General features: G+C 46.8%; 1 protein-coding gene across 6 annotated transcripts in view; it reads left to right on the forward strand.

Annotated features, from left to right (window-relative positions):
* lrsam1 (leucine rich repeat and sterile alpha motif containing 1) overlaps positions 1-16358 on the forward strand; it is a 56322-nt gene that overhangs the window by 33686 nt on the left and 6278 nt on the right. For 5 of the 6 annotated variants that reach the window (XM_059994333.1, XM_059994334.1, XM_059994332.1 and 2 more), the window contains 11 exons: positions 196-318; positions 1174-1313; positions 3236-3280; positions 4421-4491; positions 6391-6490; positions 8842-8929; positions 10114-10188; positions 13454-13534; positions 14124-14219; positions 14722-14820; positions 15998-16129. In XM_059994333.1, the coding sequence (XP_059850316.1) occupies positions 196-318; positions 1174-1313; positions 3236-3280; positions 4421-4491; positions 6391-6490; positions 8842-8929; positions 10114-10188; positions 13454-13534; positions 14124-14219; positions 14722-14820; positions 15998-16129 (1050 nt within the window). The remainder of the gene's footprint in view (positions 1-195; positions 319-1173; positions 1314-3235; positions 3281-4420; positions 4492-6390; positions 6491-8841; positions 8930-10113; positions 10189-13453; positions 13535-14123; positions 14220-14721; positions 14821-15997; positions 16130-16358) is intronic. The other variant, XM_059994335.1, reaches the window with a different exon arrangement.

Raw genomic sequence — 16358 nt, forward strand, 5'->3', positions numbered from 1 at the left:
AGAGCAGGCTAATAGTCTTCCTCAGTCCTGCTGCAGTCCTGAAATGTCATCCATCCCCCTGCACTGATGGTGCTCAAACATCAGGTGTTGCTCTGGATTCCAACATCGGCAGTCTCTGTGTCTCTGCCAACTGACTGTTGTTCTGTTCAAATTTCCGGTTGCTTTTACAACATTTACCCCCTGTCTGGTTGGCAGGAGCAAAAGCAGCAGGAAAAACTGGCGTTCGAGAGGAGGCTGAATGAGGAGCAGCGGGAGAGGACGCAGCTTATCTTGCAGAACAGCAGCCACAAGGAGCAAGTCCTGAAGTCGGTGAAACAGGTAGGCAAGAGCAGGCAGGGAAACAGCAGGAGTGGAAGGGTGGTAACGGGGACTTGGTAATGTGAAGAATCGCTAGTCTTCTGCTTCCATGACCTTGCAGCTACAACGTGCCTCAGTGCCACATAACTCCCTTTCACAGCAAACTCTTGGTTCGCAGGAGGATATGGACCTCACTCTCCAGACTCCTCCAGCGGTATCAGGGTAAAGGTGTTCTCTGACAGAGACAATTCTTTGAAGAGCAAGTTGCTGATTCTCAATTTGTAATCTGTGCCATCTGGGTAACTGAATCTCATCACTGTGTGCATGTGTCAGCTAAAATTAGTGCTGAGTATAGGAACTGTTTGAGCAATCGTTGCTGGCAGATCCGCTTGTGTGAGGTTAGGAATTCACAAATGAACCTGTCGGGAGAATTGGGTATTGATGGTGTAACTGAGTATTTGATTTTTACAGTGGTAGAGACATTTGGGTTGTTCAGCAAAAAAAAACAGCCTTTGACCTACTCTGTCAACGCTGACTATCAGCTCATCCGTGCTGATCAACTTTACCGGAGTTGGTCTGCAGCCTTCTGCTTTGGCAATTGAAGTGCTTGTTGAGAGGCTTCTTAAATATTGTGAGCGAACCTGCCTCCACCATCCCCTAGGCGGAGCATTCTGTACTCCAGCCACCCTCTGGGTGAGAACAACCCCTTTTTCCTCTGAACTAGTTTGCATTAAAACTGTGCCCCTTGGTTATGGATGTCACTGCCATGGGGAAATTTTTGCTTCTGTCTCTCCTATCAATTGTGGATCAGTAATCGCTGTCCTGGGATTCTCTGTGTTCTTCGTCCACACACCGTTGTGCCTGATTCTTCCACAGGAGCAGGGGAAGCTGGAACAGGGTCTCCGAGACCAGCAACGCTACGTGGAGGAGGAGCGGCAGCGACTGCAGGCGGAGCTGAAACGCGGGGAGGACGGAGCGATGAGCCTGATCTGTAACCTGCTGGAGGGCAGCGAGAGGTGAGAGGGTAGGGGGAAGCATAGAGGGGAGGCCAGACGTGCAAGAAAGGAACATTCAGTGATGTCTGGCCAGGATTATGAGGACTGACAGGAGTAGTAGTAGTAGAGCTAATAGGACTCGATGTTTCAATCCCTATGATAAAGTCGGCACTCTGGATGTTGGCAGTAGGCTTGGAGTGGTGACGAGGAGGGTAGCAACTTGTAGGCTAACAAAGGTATCCCTCTCCATGAATAGTTAAGCACGGGCTGATGTGTTAACGAAAGTGCCAGGCTTGAGGTGATGAATAACCACTTAGAAACACTCATTAATTTCCAACATTTTGCTCTCTAACAATTCTAATTTTGCCTTGAAGTGCCTGCCTGACTGTGATTGAGGTTCAGCCTCTAGGGTGACGTGTACCTCTCCAGAAAGGTTACTCACACGTTGCAGCGACACAGACCGCAGTAGCTGTGATTGGTCCACTTGGAAGCATCGCATTTCCTCCTACATATTTCCGGTTGCTTCTTCTCCGCCATGTCTGTAGGCTGTGCGTACACCGATGTGAAATAGATGAACCAAATCGTCAAATCTACCAGCCAACATTCGAAAATGTTTGAAATGCATTTCCTCGTCCATATCTCTCACGAAGAAACTCAACACAGTGGCATAGAAACCCCACCGCCAACTAGCATTTTGGCGCACACCAAAGCATGCTCGCTACAGCGTAGAGAGACGCAGAAGTGAAAATCAGGGTTATGGCATAGGCTGTGGTGTAGCCCGTACACACAAGTATAAATCAGCCTTTAGTGACCCTGGAAGTACTGGATTCTCATAAAATCATATCTGATTCACTAATGTGTATCAAAAAACACACCTGCTCTCCTTTTCTGTCTGTTCTATATGTCATCCCAATGTCATTGAAGTGTAGAATTTTTGCACTGGCGATATTGTGAGAGACAATTTGAGCTCCAAATCTAAGGAAAGATGTGCTGGCCTTGGAGAGGTCCCAGAGAGGTCAGGCGAATGATTCTGGCAATGAAGGGCTTCATGTATCAAGAGGGTTTAATAGTTTTGGGGCTGTACTTGCTGGAGTTTAGAACAGGGTTTCCTAACTATTTTTATGCCATGAACTCCCCCATCATTAACCAAGGGACCCATGGACCCCTTTGTCTAGAAGGAAAAGTGTGAAACCTACCAAATACTGAAATTCCTGGATAGATTGGATGTGAAGAAGCTGGTTGCATTGTTGGCAGAGTCTAAGATATGAGGGCACGGCTTTAGAATGAAAGGATATTCCTGAGATGAGGGGGAATGTCCCCAGCCAGAGGGTGGTGAATCTGGAATTTGTTGCCACAGTAAACTGAGGAGGCCAAGCTCCTGGGTGCATTTGAAACAGAGATTGATCGATTCATGATTGTTAAAAGGTTATTGGGGAAAGGAGGGAGAATGAGAATTGGCTATGGTTGAAAGGTAGGGCAGACTTGATGGACCAAATGGATTAATTCTGCTCCTATATCTTTTGTCCTTATGGACTACCCCTTGAAATAATGAGCAAGTCATTGGCACATCCCAACAACAAGTAATAAACTAAGGTCCCTGGAGTTGGATTTTAACCCATTGGCTTCCAGGTGGGAGCGATCCCTGTGTGCAGTGCTGACAGAATCCAAGTTCTCTTCTCCATGTGTCTGGCTGAACTGGCAATCTCAAAAATGCACTGCTGATTAAAGAGGGCAGTACCACTTCCAGCTGGGCAGACCCCTAAACTCCAGGTGAAATTTATCAGAACTGTTGTCCTTGTATAAGTTTTCATTTATATTCTGAAATTAAAGAATAATTTTGTGGGCAGTGCAGAAAGGGGGTTGGGCATGTGTATGTACCTGGTCTCTCCTTTTGTGTATGTTCCAGTTATAATAAGTAATGTTTTTTTCTTAATTTTTTTTAGAAGAAAACAGAACTCAATGCTGATAGAGTCGCTGGAAAAAGAGAGGTGAGAACCAGGGTGTGAATTCTGAAGCCAAGAGACAGGAATCCCCAAGAAGCTGTAAAGATCTCCAGGGCTGCTATAAGTTTACAAACAGTGGCAGGAAGTTGCAACAAAGAGATGGTGATGAATTAATAATGTCCAAATCGTTGAACTCTGTTCCTTTTTGCATGGCTTATTACCCGAAAAGAAAATTTGGACTTGAGAGACCTGAGGTTATTCTGTTGTGGTTCGGAAGTCTGAAAGGAAACTTTTGAAATATTAAATACCCTGGGCTTTGATAGTAGTTAAAAGCTATTCATATTGTGGAGATGGTGGGGAGGCAGAAACTTAAAATCAGCAGAATGAAAATAGATTTAGAGGAATCGCTCTTTTCCTGTGTTGTTATAGCGTGGAATAGTTAACCATTGTGAACTGTTGGGATAAGGTGCACCTCTCCACTAAAATGTACAGTGAATCAAAAAACTACAAGAGCGGCTGATTGAACCTAGTTTATTGCTCAAACAAAGAAATAATACTCATAGCACAATGTGACCGGCCTCCCACACTGTAATCATTTTTGTGTTCTAAATTTAATGTTCTTGCAATCTTATGACTTTGTAACCGTTATAGATTAAGAACTAGGTCAGTGTATAACTGCATGGATCACTCTCACCTCCAGAACAAAGTCCCAAATGCTCCCAAACTTTTGGCCACTGAATTTCACCATGAAATGTGATTCATCCTAACATCCACACAAGTATTTAAGATAAGAACATCAAGAAAAATGTCTTCATTTAATGCTCGCTCCATGACACTTTGTTAGTAATTGTACCTCTGTGTTCATCCAGCTCCCTGCTTTCCCTGATCCCATTTGTTACTCGTAGCTTGTCCCACGCACCCCTGAGGATGCTAATCTGACTCGGTGATGTCCTTGTGTGCAGTAGCTGTTGGTGTTCTGTGTTGGCCAGTTGGAATTGCCTGCCCCAGTCTGTTTTGCTCTCTCCTCTCCCCAACTTGTTCTATATTGTTAGTTATTTTGTTTCCCGTCAATAAAGCAATAAAATGGCAGATGTTACTGGGAGAACTGAAGGATTTTCCATTCAGCATTGTGCATCCCCACTCCCTGTAGTATTGTAAATGTTGCCTCCTGTCTGCCCCCTGTAGGGTGAGAATGGAACAGCTTATGGCTATAACGCAAGAGGAGAATGAGAGACTGCGAAAGAAAGAGGTGGCAGGTAAGCACTTCAACCTCTTGTGCAGAGATTTCTTCAGTTATTTGGGATTCTAGCAATGTGTGTCAATATATATTAAAATTATTTTGCTGATCTGGCTTTCTCCACTGCACAGAACACAGTAAGGGAGGGGAGCTGCCAGCTCCCAAAAGGGTTGCTTATCCATAAGTCAAGCTTGTAGTTTTGAGTCCCATTCCTGAACTTTGAGGACATAAGCTACAGGGAACCTCCAATGCTGTATAGAGTGTGAAGTTGGCAATTCAGCCTCACAGTGACACACACAATCTCCCAGAACGGGAGGTTTTTTCCCCCAACTTCACTTCACTCCAAAACCCCACTAAGTCAAAATGTACCCATTGTCTAATGTCTCTAAAACATAATTGTGCTATTTACCTCACTTTGATCACTGGGACCTTGCTGATCATAAACTACCTGTTGTAGTTTCTTTGTTGTACCAGTGACTGCTGTTCGAACTGAGACGCGTGCTGTAAATCCTCAGCAGGTCAGGCAATATCAGTGAGGGAAAAACAAAGGTAACACTTTGGATTCACCATCTTTGACTAGAAATTCCTACTTTTGGTTTGAATATTCCATTGGCTATAAAGTCTTTCAAAGTAAAAAGGAAGATCTGCTTTTGTTTACTCATTATCACAAGCTGGGAATGTCACAAAATATTTCAGAAAGGTTTGAAGTTTTTCCTCGTAGTGTAATTATTTAGTTTAATGTCTCATCTGGAGGCCAGCATCTTCAGGACAATACGACACTTCCTCGTTCTTGCACTAAAGTGTTAGCTTGGATTGAATTGTGCAAACCCACCCACTGACTCAGGAGGTGAAGAGAGGTGCATGCAAGTTAAATCTCAAGCATGGCACAGAGTATCCTGAAGTAATAGAAGATTTACATAAATGCTACGTTAAGGACCTGTGTTCCCTAGGATGCTGCAATAGGTGTTTACTAGTCACAGCGAAGTTCCAGGCACAGAGGCTAGAGTTGTTGTAAGTTTCATCATCATCATCATCTTCTTCGTGGCCCTTGAGCTCCCAGTGGAACATAGGCCATGATGACCTCCCATCTCCATTGTCCAAAGTCGATGGTCTGGTTGGAGTTCATCAATGTCTCTGTAATCCATTGTATCCACTGTACAGGGGATTGGCCTACACAGCTTCACCACAGCCCTGTTGGCTGGACTTGCCCTTTTCCACGTTTCACAACGGGGACATGGGGTTGGACTTTGTGAGGCAAACTTCATCTTCAGATAGTTCTAAAATGGGGTCACAATGATATCTCTTTTGGTGAAACTGGAGTCTTTTGGGAAACGCTGCTGTTCTGTGGAGCAGAGAAGCCTGACAGTGACGTACCATGACTGGCTGTGTTAGCTCAGTATGGGACGTCCCAAAAATGAGAGGAAATAAATCAATGCATTACAGTTGCCCTTGTCTTGAATACTCAGCTCAAGGTGTCTGTCTCTTGCCCTCTCTATGTACTTCTGTGTTGTATTTTGGCTGATCTCCTTACAGCAAATATCTATCCTGATCTGTGCACCCATCTGCTATGTGCCCTTCAGCCAGTTACTCTTGTTTCTAGTCCCCCCCTCTACAAGTCCAACACCCCAGATCTTCAACTATCTAAGGACACTGCATTCCATTAATAAGCAACTCTCCAGCCCCAGGGCAACTTGCAGCAGCCGTTTACCCCACACATTTTTGGGATGGGGAAGAAATGGAGCGCCAGTCACAGGGAGAACATGCAAACTCCACACGGGCAGCACCAGAGGAACCCAGGTTCTCTGGAGCTGTGAGATAATGGCTCCCACAGTGGCACAGATTAATAACTGTAGTGTGAAGTGCACTGGAATACTTTAGCAAGGTAGAAATGCCTTCTCTCTCTTCTTCATTTTTTTAGCTGCTATGCAGGAGATGCTGTCGGAAAGCACCCTGAACAAAATTCTGCAGACGGTCTATGAGACGAAGAGACAACAGCTGGTAGATGAAGCCAGCACCAGGTACAAATAACCCAGCGGTAGCATTACGCTGAACCTCTTGGGTTGCTTTTAAGCGACTGCTGAAATGTTTGCAGATTGATTGGGTGATGGAATGGTGGAGCAGACTCGATGGGCCAAATGGCCTAACTCTGCTGCTGTGTCTTATGGGTTAGATTGATGTGGAGCCCTGTCACCCCTGTACTGATGTCGGAGGCCAGTGCTGCCTCACCAAAGATTGCAAACCATCCACAAAGAATGAACCATCGTTAGTGTTGCAGCCCCTGGTGCCAATCTGACCACCACAAGGAGAAACTGTGGGAACCCAGAATAAGGAAGCAATGAGGTGAGATGTTGAGAAAGAAATTAGAACATTTTATTGGAGAGACCTTTGTGAGGTAAGAATGAAAAACAGATATGGACCCAGGAGAGGAAAGTAAAACTGAAGTACATTTGGTACAGATCCACCCCAGTATAATTATCAGTCCTTAGTAAATATCGTGGTTTCATCCCTTATACCCCTATCTCAATTAACTCCAAACTTGACACTGACTTCTTCTGCCACCTCCGATTCTTCGTCCATTTCTTTGGTCAGTTGCCTTCTTTCCAAACCCAAACCACAGTGACCCTCCAGTACTCCTGATCTACCTGGAACCCTCCCCAAGGCACTAACCCTCTCTAGGTATATTCATTGCTGAATGTGGATGTGATTTAAATGCTATCTTTTCTGCTCCCCTTTCACACTCCACTCTACCCCACTCTGACCTTACATCGCTCCATTCACTCAGAGCCAACCCCAATATCAGCAGCAAACACACTGCCAAGGGTGGGCTATGCTGAGATCTGGTGAACTAACCTTTATCTCGCAGAAGCCAGACATCAGTTCTGGGTGGCTTCCTCCCTATGGATCATGATTCCGCCTTCAAACGTCAAGCCACGATCTCCCAGACAGTTATGGACCTCATTTTCTCAAAGTGAGACCTTGCCTCCTCAGCTTTCAGCCTCTTTATATCCCAGCCCCAAACAGCACTTCTATCCCCTGTCTAAAACCCACAAGATTTACTGTCCTGGCAGACTTATTGCTCTGGCCTGCTCTTGTCTCACTGATGGTATCTCTTCCTACCTTGACTCTATCCTTTCTCCTCTGATCCAGTTCCTACCCACCTGTATCTGTGATTCCTCTGATGCCCTCCACCATACAGCCTGTTTCCAAATCCCTGATCTCTCCAGGTTCATCCCTATCCTGGACATCCATCCTCTTTACACCCCCACCCCTTGTAATATGGGACTACGTGCTTTCTGCATCTTCCTTGAACAGAGGCTCAACCAGTTCTCTGTACCGCCACACTCACCAGCCCGACTGAATTTCTGCTTCAACTGCTCACTTAGTCTGGATCACGAAGGCAGCTGTGGGCCCAAGCCTCCCCCACTGCCTCAGTGAGGCCCAGTGCAGGGGTGAGGGAACAACACCTCATCTTCTCTCTGGGCAGGTTGCGGCCTGAAGGATTCAACATTGAATTCTACAACTCTAGTTCATTTGGTTTCTTGGCCTGTATCAGGTGTCCACGTGGGTTTGTTTTCTCTTTCCCTGTTTTTTTTCTTCATTTCCTCTGAATGTGGAGGCTCTGACTGCCAGGCAAGTCGCTCTGCTCTTTGTTCTGCTGTGCCTACATTTTCAAGGGCCTGAATGAGCACTTCCCCAATTCACAGCCACATTCGTTAATCTTGTCCATGTGCCAGTGCACCAGGTTCCTCAGGATTCCAGGGTTGAGGATGCGCCAGCATTCCTTACTTGGTCATCCTGTAATTCCGGGCTAGGGGGCGGAGAGGGTGGAGATGTGGTACCCATAGGGGTAGAGTCAAATATTAGTGCTGGGCACCAGGATGATGGACTAATGAGGTGAAAGGCACAAAGAATGGATTGGGAGATGTGGGAATTGAGAATGGATGAGTCGTGGAGGGGAGTATGTTTTATGGGAGTCAAGATGCATACAAGAGGGAGAGGAAGTAGCGGAAAATGAGGGTAGACTAGGAGGAGGGAAGTAAAGTGGATAAGGATCTGTGAAATACAAATACTGTTGTAGTCCAGGGTAAAATTGTGGAGGTTTTTAGTGAGAGGGATGTTGGTAAATGTGGGTTAGATATAACTGAATGACAACAGTGAGCCTTGTGCAAATGGAGTGGCATTCCCATACTAAAGCAGCAGGCTGAGGAAATGGAGCAAGGTAAACCTACTCTTGGCTTAATCCTTAAGCTGCATGAGTGTGGTAGAAAATCTACAACTCGGGCCGATTAGTTACTTGACATGGCAGTGTCAGACAGTAGCTTGTGAAAGATGGAAGTGTCCAAGTGTGTTCTCGGCTTCTGTTTTGCAGCCTGGCTCAAATGGATGGGAGACTTCAGCAAATCCAGGCCTTTCAGCAGCTGGATCAGCACAAGACCATTGGGCAGATTCTTGGTGAGGTATGTTCAGTCTGCTCTGTGTCTTACTGAGCTGTGGTTGCCACCAGGTTGAATAGGACTGAGGAGGCATATGAAGCTTTGAACGGAAATATTTTTACAAAGAATTGTATTTGTAAATGCCGAAGCATTTTGAAAGGATAACAGCTGCATTAATAAAGGATACATGGCAGGCATTTTATGCACAATTGTGTCCTTTAAGCAGAAATGGTAAATAATCTGTTTTAGATGCACAAGAAACTGCAGGTGCTGAAAACATTGACTTACATGATGTAGTGTTTGTTGTCTTGTGGCAACAGTGCGATGCGAAGGCATAAGGATTGCCATAAGTTACAAAACTAAATTTGTGCAAAAAGGAAATATAAGGAGCTACGGTTCATGGATTCATGGACCATTCAGAAATTTGGTGGTGGAGGAAAATAAGCTGTTCCTGAATCATTAAGTGGGGGTCTTCAATTGCCCGCACCTTTTGTCCTTGGATGCCGCCTTTTTGAGGCCTCTGGTGGTGGGGGGGGGGGGGGGGGGTTGTGTCTGTGATGCAGCTGGTGAGTCTACAAGCCTCTGCAAGCTTGTGATCCCTGCATTGGAGCCTTTATACTAACCTGCAATGCAAGCAGTCTGAAAACTCTCCACCGGACATCTATAGACATTTGGTCTCATTCCGAATCTCCTCAAACTCCTGACAACGCAGAGCCACCGGTGTGTCTCCCTCATGATTGCATCAACGTGTTGGCCACCAAACAGACCCACTGGGATGTTGATACCCAGGGACTTGAAACTGTTCACCCTTCCCATGGCTGACCCCCTCAGTGAGGGACGGGGTGTGTTCTCCTGACTTCCCATTCCTGAAGTCCACAATCAGTTCCTTGGTCCTGCTGACACTGAGGGCAAGCTTATTGTCGCAATACCACTCCACCAGCCGATCTATCTCAGTCCTGTACGCTGCCTCATCTATGAGGAAGGACACGACCCACAACCTTCTGACAAGCTGCATCTTAATAAAGTATTCACAGGCATACTGGAGGGGTTACTGTTGCACTCAGTACCTCCGAGCATGAGAAGAGGGGAAACTGGAACAACACAGTGTTGGGTGTAGGTTGGGAGCAGATATTTATAGACATCCACGAATCCAGTGAATGACATTGCAGTTCTTGTGCCGAAAATTCTCTGCTCTTGTGTGCTTACAGGCTGAAATGCAGAAGATGGCATTTGAAGCACTGCAGGTGAAGAAGGACAGTGAGCACACACGAATCAGAGACCAGGTGAGTGTGGTCCAGTGGGCAGGGTGCCATGTAGAATGCTGTCTTCCTGTCCCAGGTACTGGCTGTGGAAGGGTGGTGGACCCAGCGAGTATTCAGTCTCTGAGCACAGTGCATCGCGCTGTGTGAACCAGCAATCCCAGGCACACTCAGCCAGTGACACGACAGTGGGTACCGAACACACCCACTGATTCTGTAGTTCTTGTAATTCAAAATGTGTATTTCTTTTCTCTTTTTTCATGCTCTTCTTTGTTCTTTTGTGAACTATATATATTTTTTATTTCTCTGACTTTATATATTTTATTCCTCTTCCTGACAATCATGTTTCCTCTCCTTGTTGGAAAAAGCTTGCAGGTGGGAAGTTTAATACAGGTTTGCAGCCTGGGTAACGAGTTTGGGCGGTGGGGTTACTACAGATCTCCCATCCTGAAATAAGAGGTTCCCTGCAGTGCCCGATCTATAGTTCCATCCCATACACTGAGTGGAAAATGTCAGATGTTTAATTTTGCCATCTCCATGCTTCACCTCTTGAACTTGCTGCCTGCAACGTTGCACTGCTCCAACTGGATCATAATGTTCGAAAGGTTCATGCACAGGAGTATTAGCAGGCGAGAGCAGTGTTTGAACATTGTTGGTGTAAGATGTGTGGTCCTGCAGGCTTTGTATCTCAGATCCTGTGACTGATTAATGTTAAGCTATGCCCACGTACCGTACAATCTATGTGGTGCCTTGTGTCACTCTGCCAGTACACACCCTATTAAATACACATCAGAAACTCCATTGTTTTCTTCCAGTGGTCAGGGAGACAAATCCACAACTCAAAAAGTTTACACGCTGACAGTGCAGGACCCCTTCTGTACACCCTTGCTATTATGTCAGATCTGTGAAGTGAGGCTTCAACTTGTAATGCTCTTGACTTCTGTTTGTAAGAAATCTCCTGTGATTCCTGGAAGGGGGTGGGAAAGGGAGGGTAAATGGTAGAAGTGGCAGGGTAAGTACATCTGAATCTGGTTATGGTTAAGGTGGTTTTTCAACCAGTTTCATCAACTGCACAGTTCTGATTTGAGATGATCACTTGTGATTGGTAGGGTCAATGTGTATAGTAGATAAATGCTGTGAATTTTCCTAATTTTTAAACTTAATTTAGCAAGGTCTACTTATTTAAGTTATCTTTAATTTGAAGCAAATGTCCCAACGCAGATCACAGAAAGGCAAGGAGAAGGAAGTGGAATATCAGAGGCGAGTGACCAGAGTCTGAAGAAAGGGGAGGCAGCATGCACGTAGATTCACGGGTAATGGGGGCAGGAATGTCCAGAGTGAGGGGAGCAGAGATTGTGTGTCAGGGAAGGGAGGAGAATGGATTGTGGTTATAATGGGGGAGAGGCGAGGCCAAAGTACACAAGATGAATATTTTAAATTTGTTTGAGAGTTTGCATCCGCAACAGAGTTTCAGAGGAGGTGAAGCTTGTGGAGTGGGGCAGAAATGAGAGCTCAGCAGCAGGACTTTGTTGTATGCTGGCCCAGAGGTACCAGCAGGGTGACTGAGGTGAGCGTCACAGAGGTGAGAATCAATGAAAGCAGAGGCAGAACTGGATAATGTTCCAAAATGTGAGAAGTGTCTGAGTTTGGAATATAAAAACAAGGATGAAATGCTGAAACTTTATAAGGCACTGGTCAGACCACACCTGAAGTATTGTGAGCAGTTTTGGGCCCCGTATCTAAGAAAGAATGTACTGGCATTGGAGAGGGTGCAGAGGAGGCTCACAAGAATTGAAAGGTCTCTACTCACAGGAGTTTAGAAGAGCTGGATATTATTGGAACTTACGACTATTGAAAGGCCTAGAGTGGATGTGGAGAGGATGTTTCCAATAGTGGGAAGGTGTAGGACCAGAGGACACAGAGTGGATGTGGAGAGGATGTTTCCAATAGTGGGAAGGTGTAGGACCAGAGAACACAGATAGAGCGGATGTGGAGAGGATGTTTCCAATAGTGGGAAGGTGTAGGACCAGAGGACACAGATAGAGTGGATGTGGAGAGGATGTTTCCAATAGTGGGAAGGTGTAGGACCAGAGGACACAGATAGAGTGGATGTGGAGAGGATGTTTCCAGTAGTGGGAAGGTGTAGGACCAGAGGACACAGAGTGGATGTGGAGAGGATGTTTCCAATAGTGGGAATGTGTTGGACCAGAGGACACAGATAGAGCGGATGTGGAGAGGATATTTCCAATAGTGGGAAGGTGTAGGACCAGAGGACACAGATAGAGTGGATGTGGAGAGGATGTTTCCAATAGTGGGAAGGTGTAGGACCAGAGGACACAGATAGAGCGGATGTGGAGAGGATGTTTCCAATAGTGGGAAGGTGTAGGACCAGAGGACACAGAGTGGATGTGGAGAGGATGTTTCCAATAGTGGGAATGTGTTGGACCAGAGGACACAGATAGAGCGGATGTGGAGAGGATATTTCCAATAGTGGGAAGGTGTAGGACCAGAGGACACAGATAGAGTGGATGTGGAGAGGATGTTTCCAATAGTGGGAAGGTGTAGGACCAGAGGACACAGATAGAGTGGATGTGGAGAGGATGTTTCCAGTAGTGGGAAGGTGTAGGACCAGAGGACACAGCCTCAGGGTAGGACATCCCTTTAGAACAGACACTCGGAAGAATTTCAGTAGCTGGGGGTGCTGAATCTGAGAATTCTTTGCCACGTTTAAAGCGGAGGTTAATAGCATCAAAGGCTACAGTGGGAATGGCGGGAGAATGGGGTTGAGTTGGAAATATCTGAATTGAGTTGAATTCAGAATATCAGCCATGATGAAATGGCAGAGCAAACTCGTTGGGCCAGATGGTTTACTTGTACTCATATCTTGTGGTCTGAACGTTTTCCATTCACACCAATGCTAACAATGGTTTGGGATTGCTCAGACTGAGGCATCCCACGTCTCTAATCCTGGTTTGACCCTGATTAGTCCCCTTCTCCAGAAGGCTGTAATTGGGGTTGGAGCAGACTAGATGGGCCAAATGGCTTCATCCTGCTCCTGTGTCTTATGGTCTTAACCGTCTGTACCTGACTTGCCCTGTGGAGCACAACTGGAAATCCACGACCACTTTGCTGCATCTCCGCAACACCAGCCACTTCCTTCATCCCATGCAGAAGTTACTTCTTGTCATTGTTGAGCCCTCTAGCGTGCTGCTGGTGGCTTGTGAACCAACCTCTCACCATCCACCTGTGTCTAATCAACCCATTCTATTGTTTGTTTTGAATCATTCAGATCAAATTGATTGAGAATGAGTTAATGCAGCTGACACATCTCGAGTTAGACAGAAGAGAGAGTGACTTGGAGAACCTTCAGGTAGGGTGGAAATCTCACAAACACCACAGTTTGTGGATGATCTGAATCCTGTGTAAAGCAACTCTAGAGCTGCGTTAGTGCATCTTTCATAACGTCTTGAACCTTTGGACAGTGATTCTTCCCACTCTGTCCAGTGACTTCAGCCGACAGCCTATGTACTTTCATAGAAAGGAGTGCACAGTACCTCCCTCCCGTGCCATTCACCCTCACTCCACATTTCACCCATCACCCTCACCTTTTACCCAGATCTTCATCTTGGCTTTTGTTTTCAACTGTTGATGAACCCTTGCTTTTGATTAATGTATTACTAACCCAAGTCTGCACCCACCCTGTGCCTCTGACCTGTGCTGTCACCCAGCCACAAGGGCAATCTCTGCTTCTCTCTCGGCCTCTATCTAAACCTTCTCCTCCACAGGAGTCGCTGATCCAAGTGCTCCAGCCTCTTGGTCTGTTTGCTCCAAAGTGTTCCTCCACCTTCGCATGTCCACTGTCATTACTGATGTACAAAAATCCCGTTCAACGGGTCTGTGAGGTGGGTAAATACAGAAGCTCACCCCTCTCTGCTTGTTGTTGCTTCTGTCACATGCAGGAAAACCTGGTGAGCGAACGGCAGGCGCTGACTGACCTCCTGCAGCAGCTTCTGAAGGAAAAGAAGTTGCGGGAGAAGGAGCTGGGGGACCTGCTGGTACGTGTGTCTGGGAGTGGTAATGGTGGGACTTGTACAACTCTACAGGAGCACTGGTGTGTTTCTGGTTATCACTGGGGATTCAGCACAGGGCACTGCGTTACTGGTTGTGGCCAGCTGCATTACCTGAACTTTATCACTGGTATTTCACCGTCCAGCTCCTCCCGATTCCATCGGCCCATTTCCCCCCTCCAATCACCTGCTGCACCCATCTCATCCCTGTCCCTTTCTTAATACCAACGACCTCCCGTCCTCATACACAGTCCTGACATGGGGTCTTGACCCGAACTGTCGACAACTGGCCCCCCACCCTCAGTCTCAACATGTTCACTGCTAGCATCTCTTGACCTGATGCTTATTAACTTGCCTTACGGCCTAACTTCAGGCGTTGGATCCCATGGAGTGCAGCGGGCTGGGAAATTTGATGAAGGTTATGGGAGCTGATGGAGTGGATTCTGTGGTGGCGGTGGGGATGGATTTCTGCACTTTGTTTCTCTTTCAGGTGGAGATGCAGAAGAAACACGAGACCAGTCAGGAGAATTACTGGCTTATTCAGTACCAGCGCCTGATGGACAAGAAGCCCCTGTCCCTTCGAGCACAGGTGAGAATCTGCTGATTACACGGTTGCAGATGCAGGACAGTGGCAGTTGCTTGTCTTGTCCGCCTGCCCTTTACAACCGGTGACCACATTTAAACCTCACTCTTGTTCATGTTCTAAAAGCCAGTATGGGTGGTGGAAAGAACTTTTCGAGATGGGAAGCAGTTTCTCCTGGTCTTGTACTGGGTTGGCTGTTCTGTTCCATCAACTGAATCAGACCCAAACTGGTGGTTTGTCATTGGGAGCAGGGTCTGGGCCTCAGGTCATGTGAAAACCTGGAGATCAGTCTGCTCCAACACTGACTAGCTTGTTGAGTTGGATGTTGCAGCCCTTCACTTCTCAGTCCCATTTTAAGACAACGAAGGAGGCCATTCAACACATTCTAGCCCTCCCATCAATCTCGTGCTCCAGTTTTTTCCCTCTGCCCATCGGTATCTCGACTCTCCTGCACCCATTGACACAAAGCCGGTTAATCAGCCACACAGCCCGTCTTTGGGACGTGGGAGAGAACAGGAGCACCCGGGGAAACCCATGCAGTCACTGGGAGAGCGTGCAAACTCCACGCCAACAGCAGCAGCAGTGCTCAGGAATTGCTGAAGCAGTGACTGTTGATTTGTAAAGGTGCTGTGTGGGATGGAGCCTGGCTTTTTTCAGGAGGGACGGTGGTTCAGTGGTTAGAGGGGGTCTCGTGGTGACCTGGAGCGCAATGCCTGAGGAGGTGGTTGAGGTGGAGACCCGCACCACACTTAAGAAGTGTTGTGATTCTGGATGAGATCTTGGATCACGAAAGCCTGAAGTGCTGGTAATTTGGATTAGTGTAGAGTGAATTTGGGCATTTCATGGCCAGCATAGATACGATGGGCCAAAGAGCCTGTTCCCGTGCTGGATTATGGCCCGATTCGGGCATGGTTGGAAACAGGTATGCTGAAACAAAGCAGGCAATACTCTGAAGCAGTCTGACACAAACTGTGCAAGTTTGGAGCAAGCGTGAATCTAAGTTGGGAATGCTGGGTCAGGAGATTCAAAGCATGTTGTCCCAGCTACTCTGAGAAGTATTTCTCCATTGACGACCTCAGCTACCCCACAACCACATCCAACACAATCCTCGGCATTTTGTTTGTAGTTTCCCCCAACCACTTTGTAGTCAGATTGATAACCTTTAACGTGTGACCCTGTGCAGGAGGAGGGTGTGGAGAAAGCACTGGTGGACCTGTTGACCGAACTCTCAGCAGATCATTACTTGCCCCTGTTTGCCCACCATCGGATCACCCTGAAGATGCTGCGTTACATGACGGCGGAGGACCTACAGCAGGTACCGTGGCTAGTAATGAACGGGCAACACCCTGTGGTTTGACAGTATGGGGCTGTGGGAGGTGACCAATCCCTCAACTCATTGGGAGATGGTGGTGAGGAGGGATACCCTTCCCCCAGTCCAAAGTAATGAGGTAGGGAAATGATGGTGAGTGGCCATGCTGGGATGATGTGTGAACGAGCTCTTCCATAATCATTGGGAGGTGGTAAATTGGTTGATAACAGATCTG

The sequence above is a fragment of the Hypanus sabinus genome, chromosome 18 (assembly GCF_030144855.1).
Source record: "Hypanus sabinus isolate sHypSab1 chromosome 18, sHypSab1.hap1, whole genome shotgun sequence".
NCBI lineage: Eukaryota > Metazoa > Chordata > Chondrichthyes > Myliobatiformes > Dasyatidae > Hypanus > Hypanus sabinus.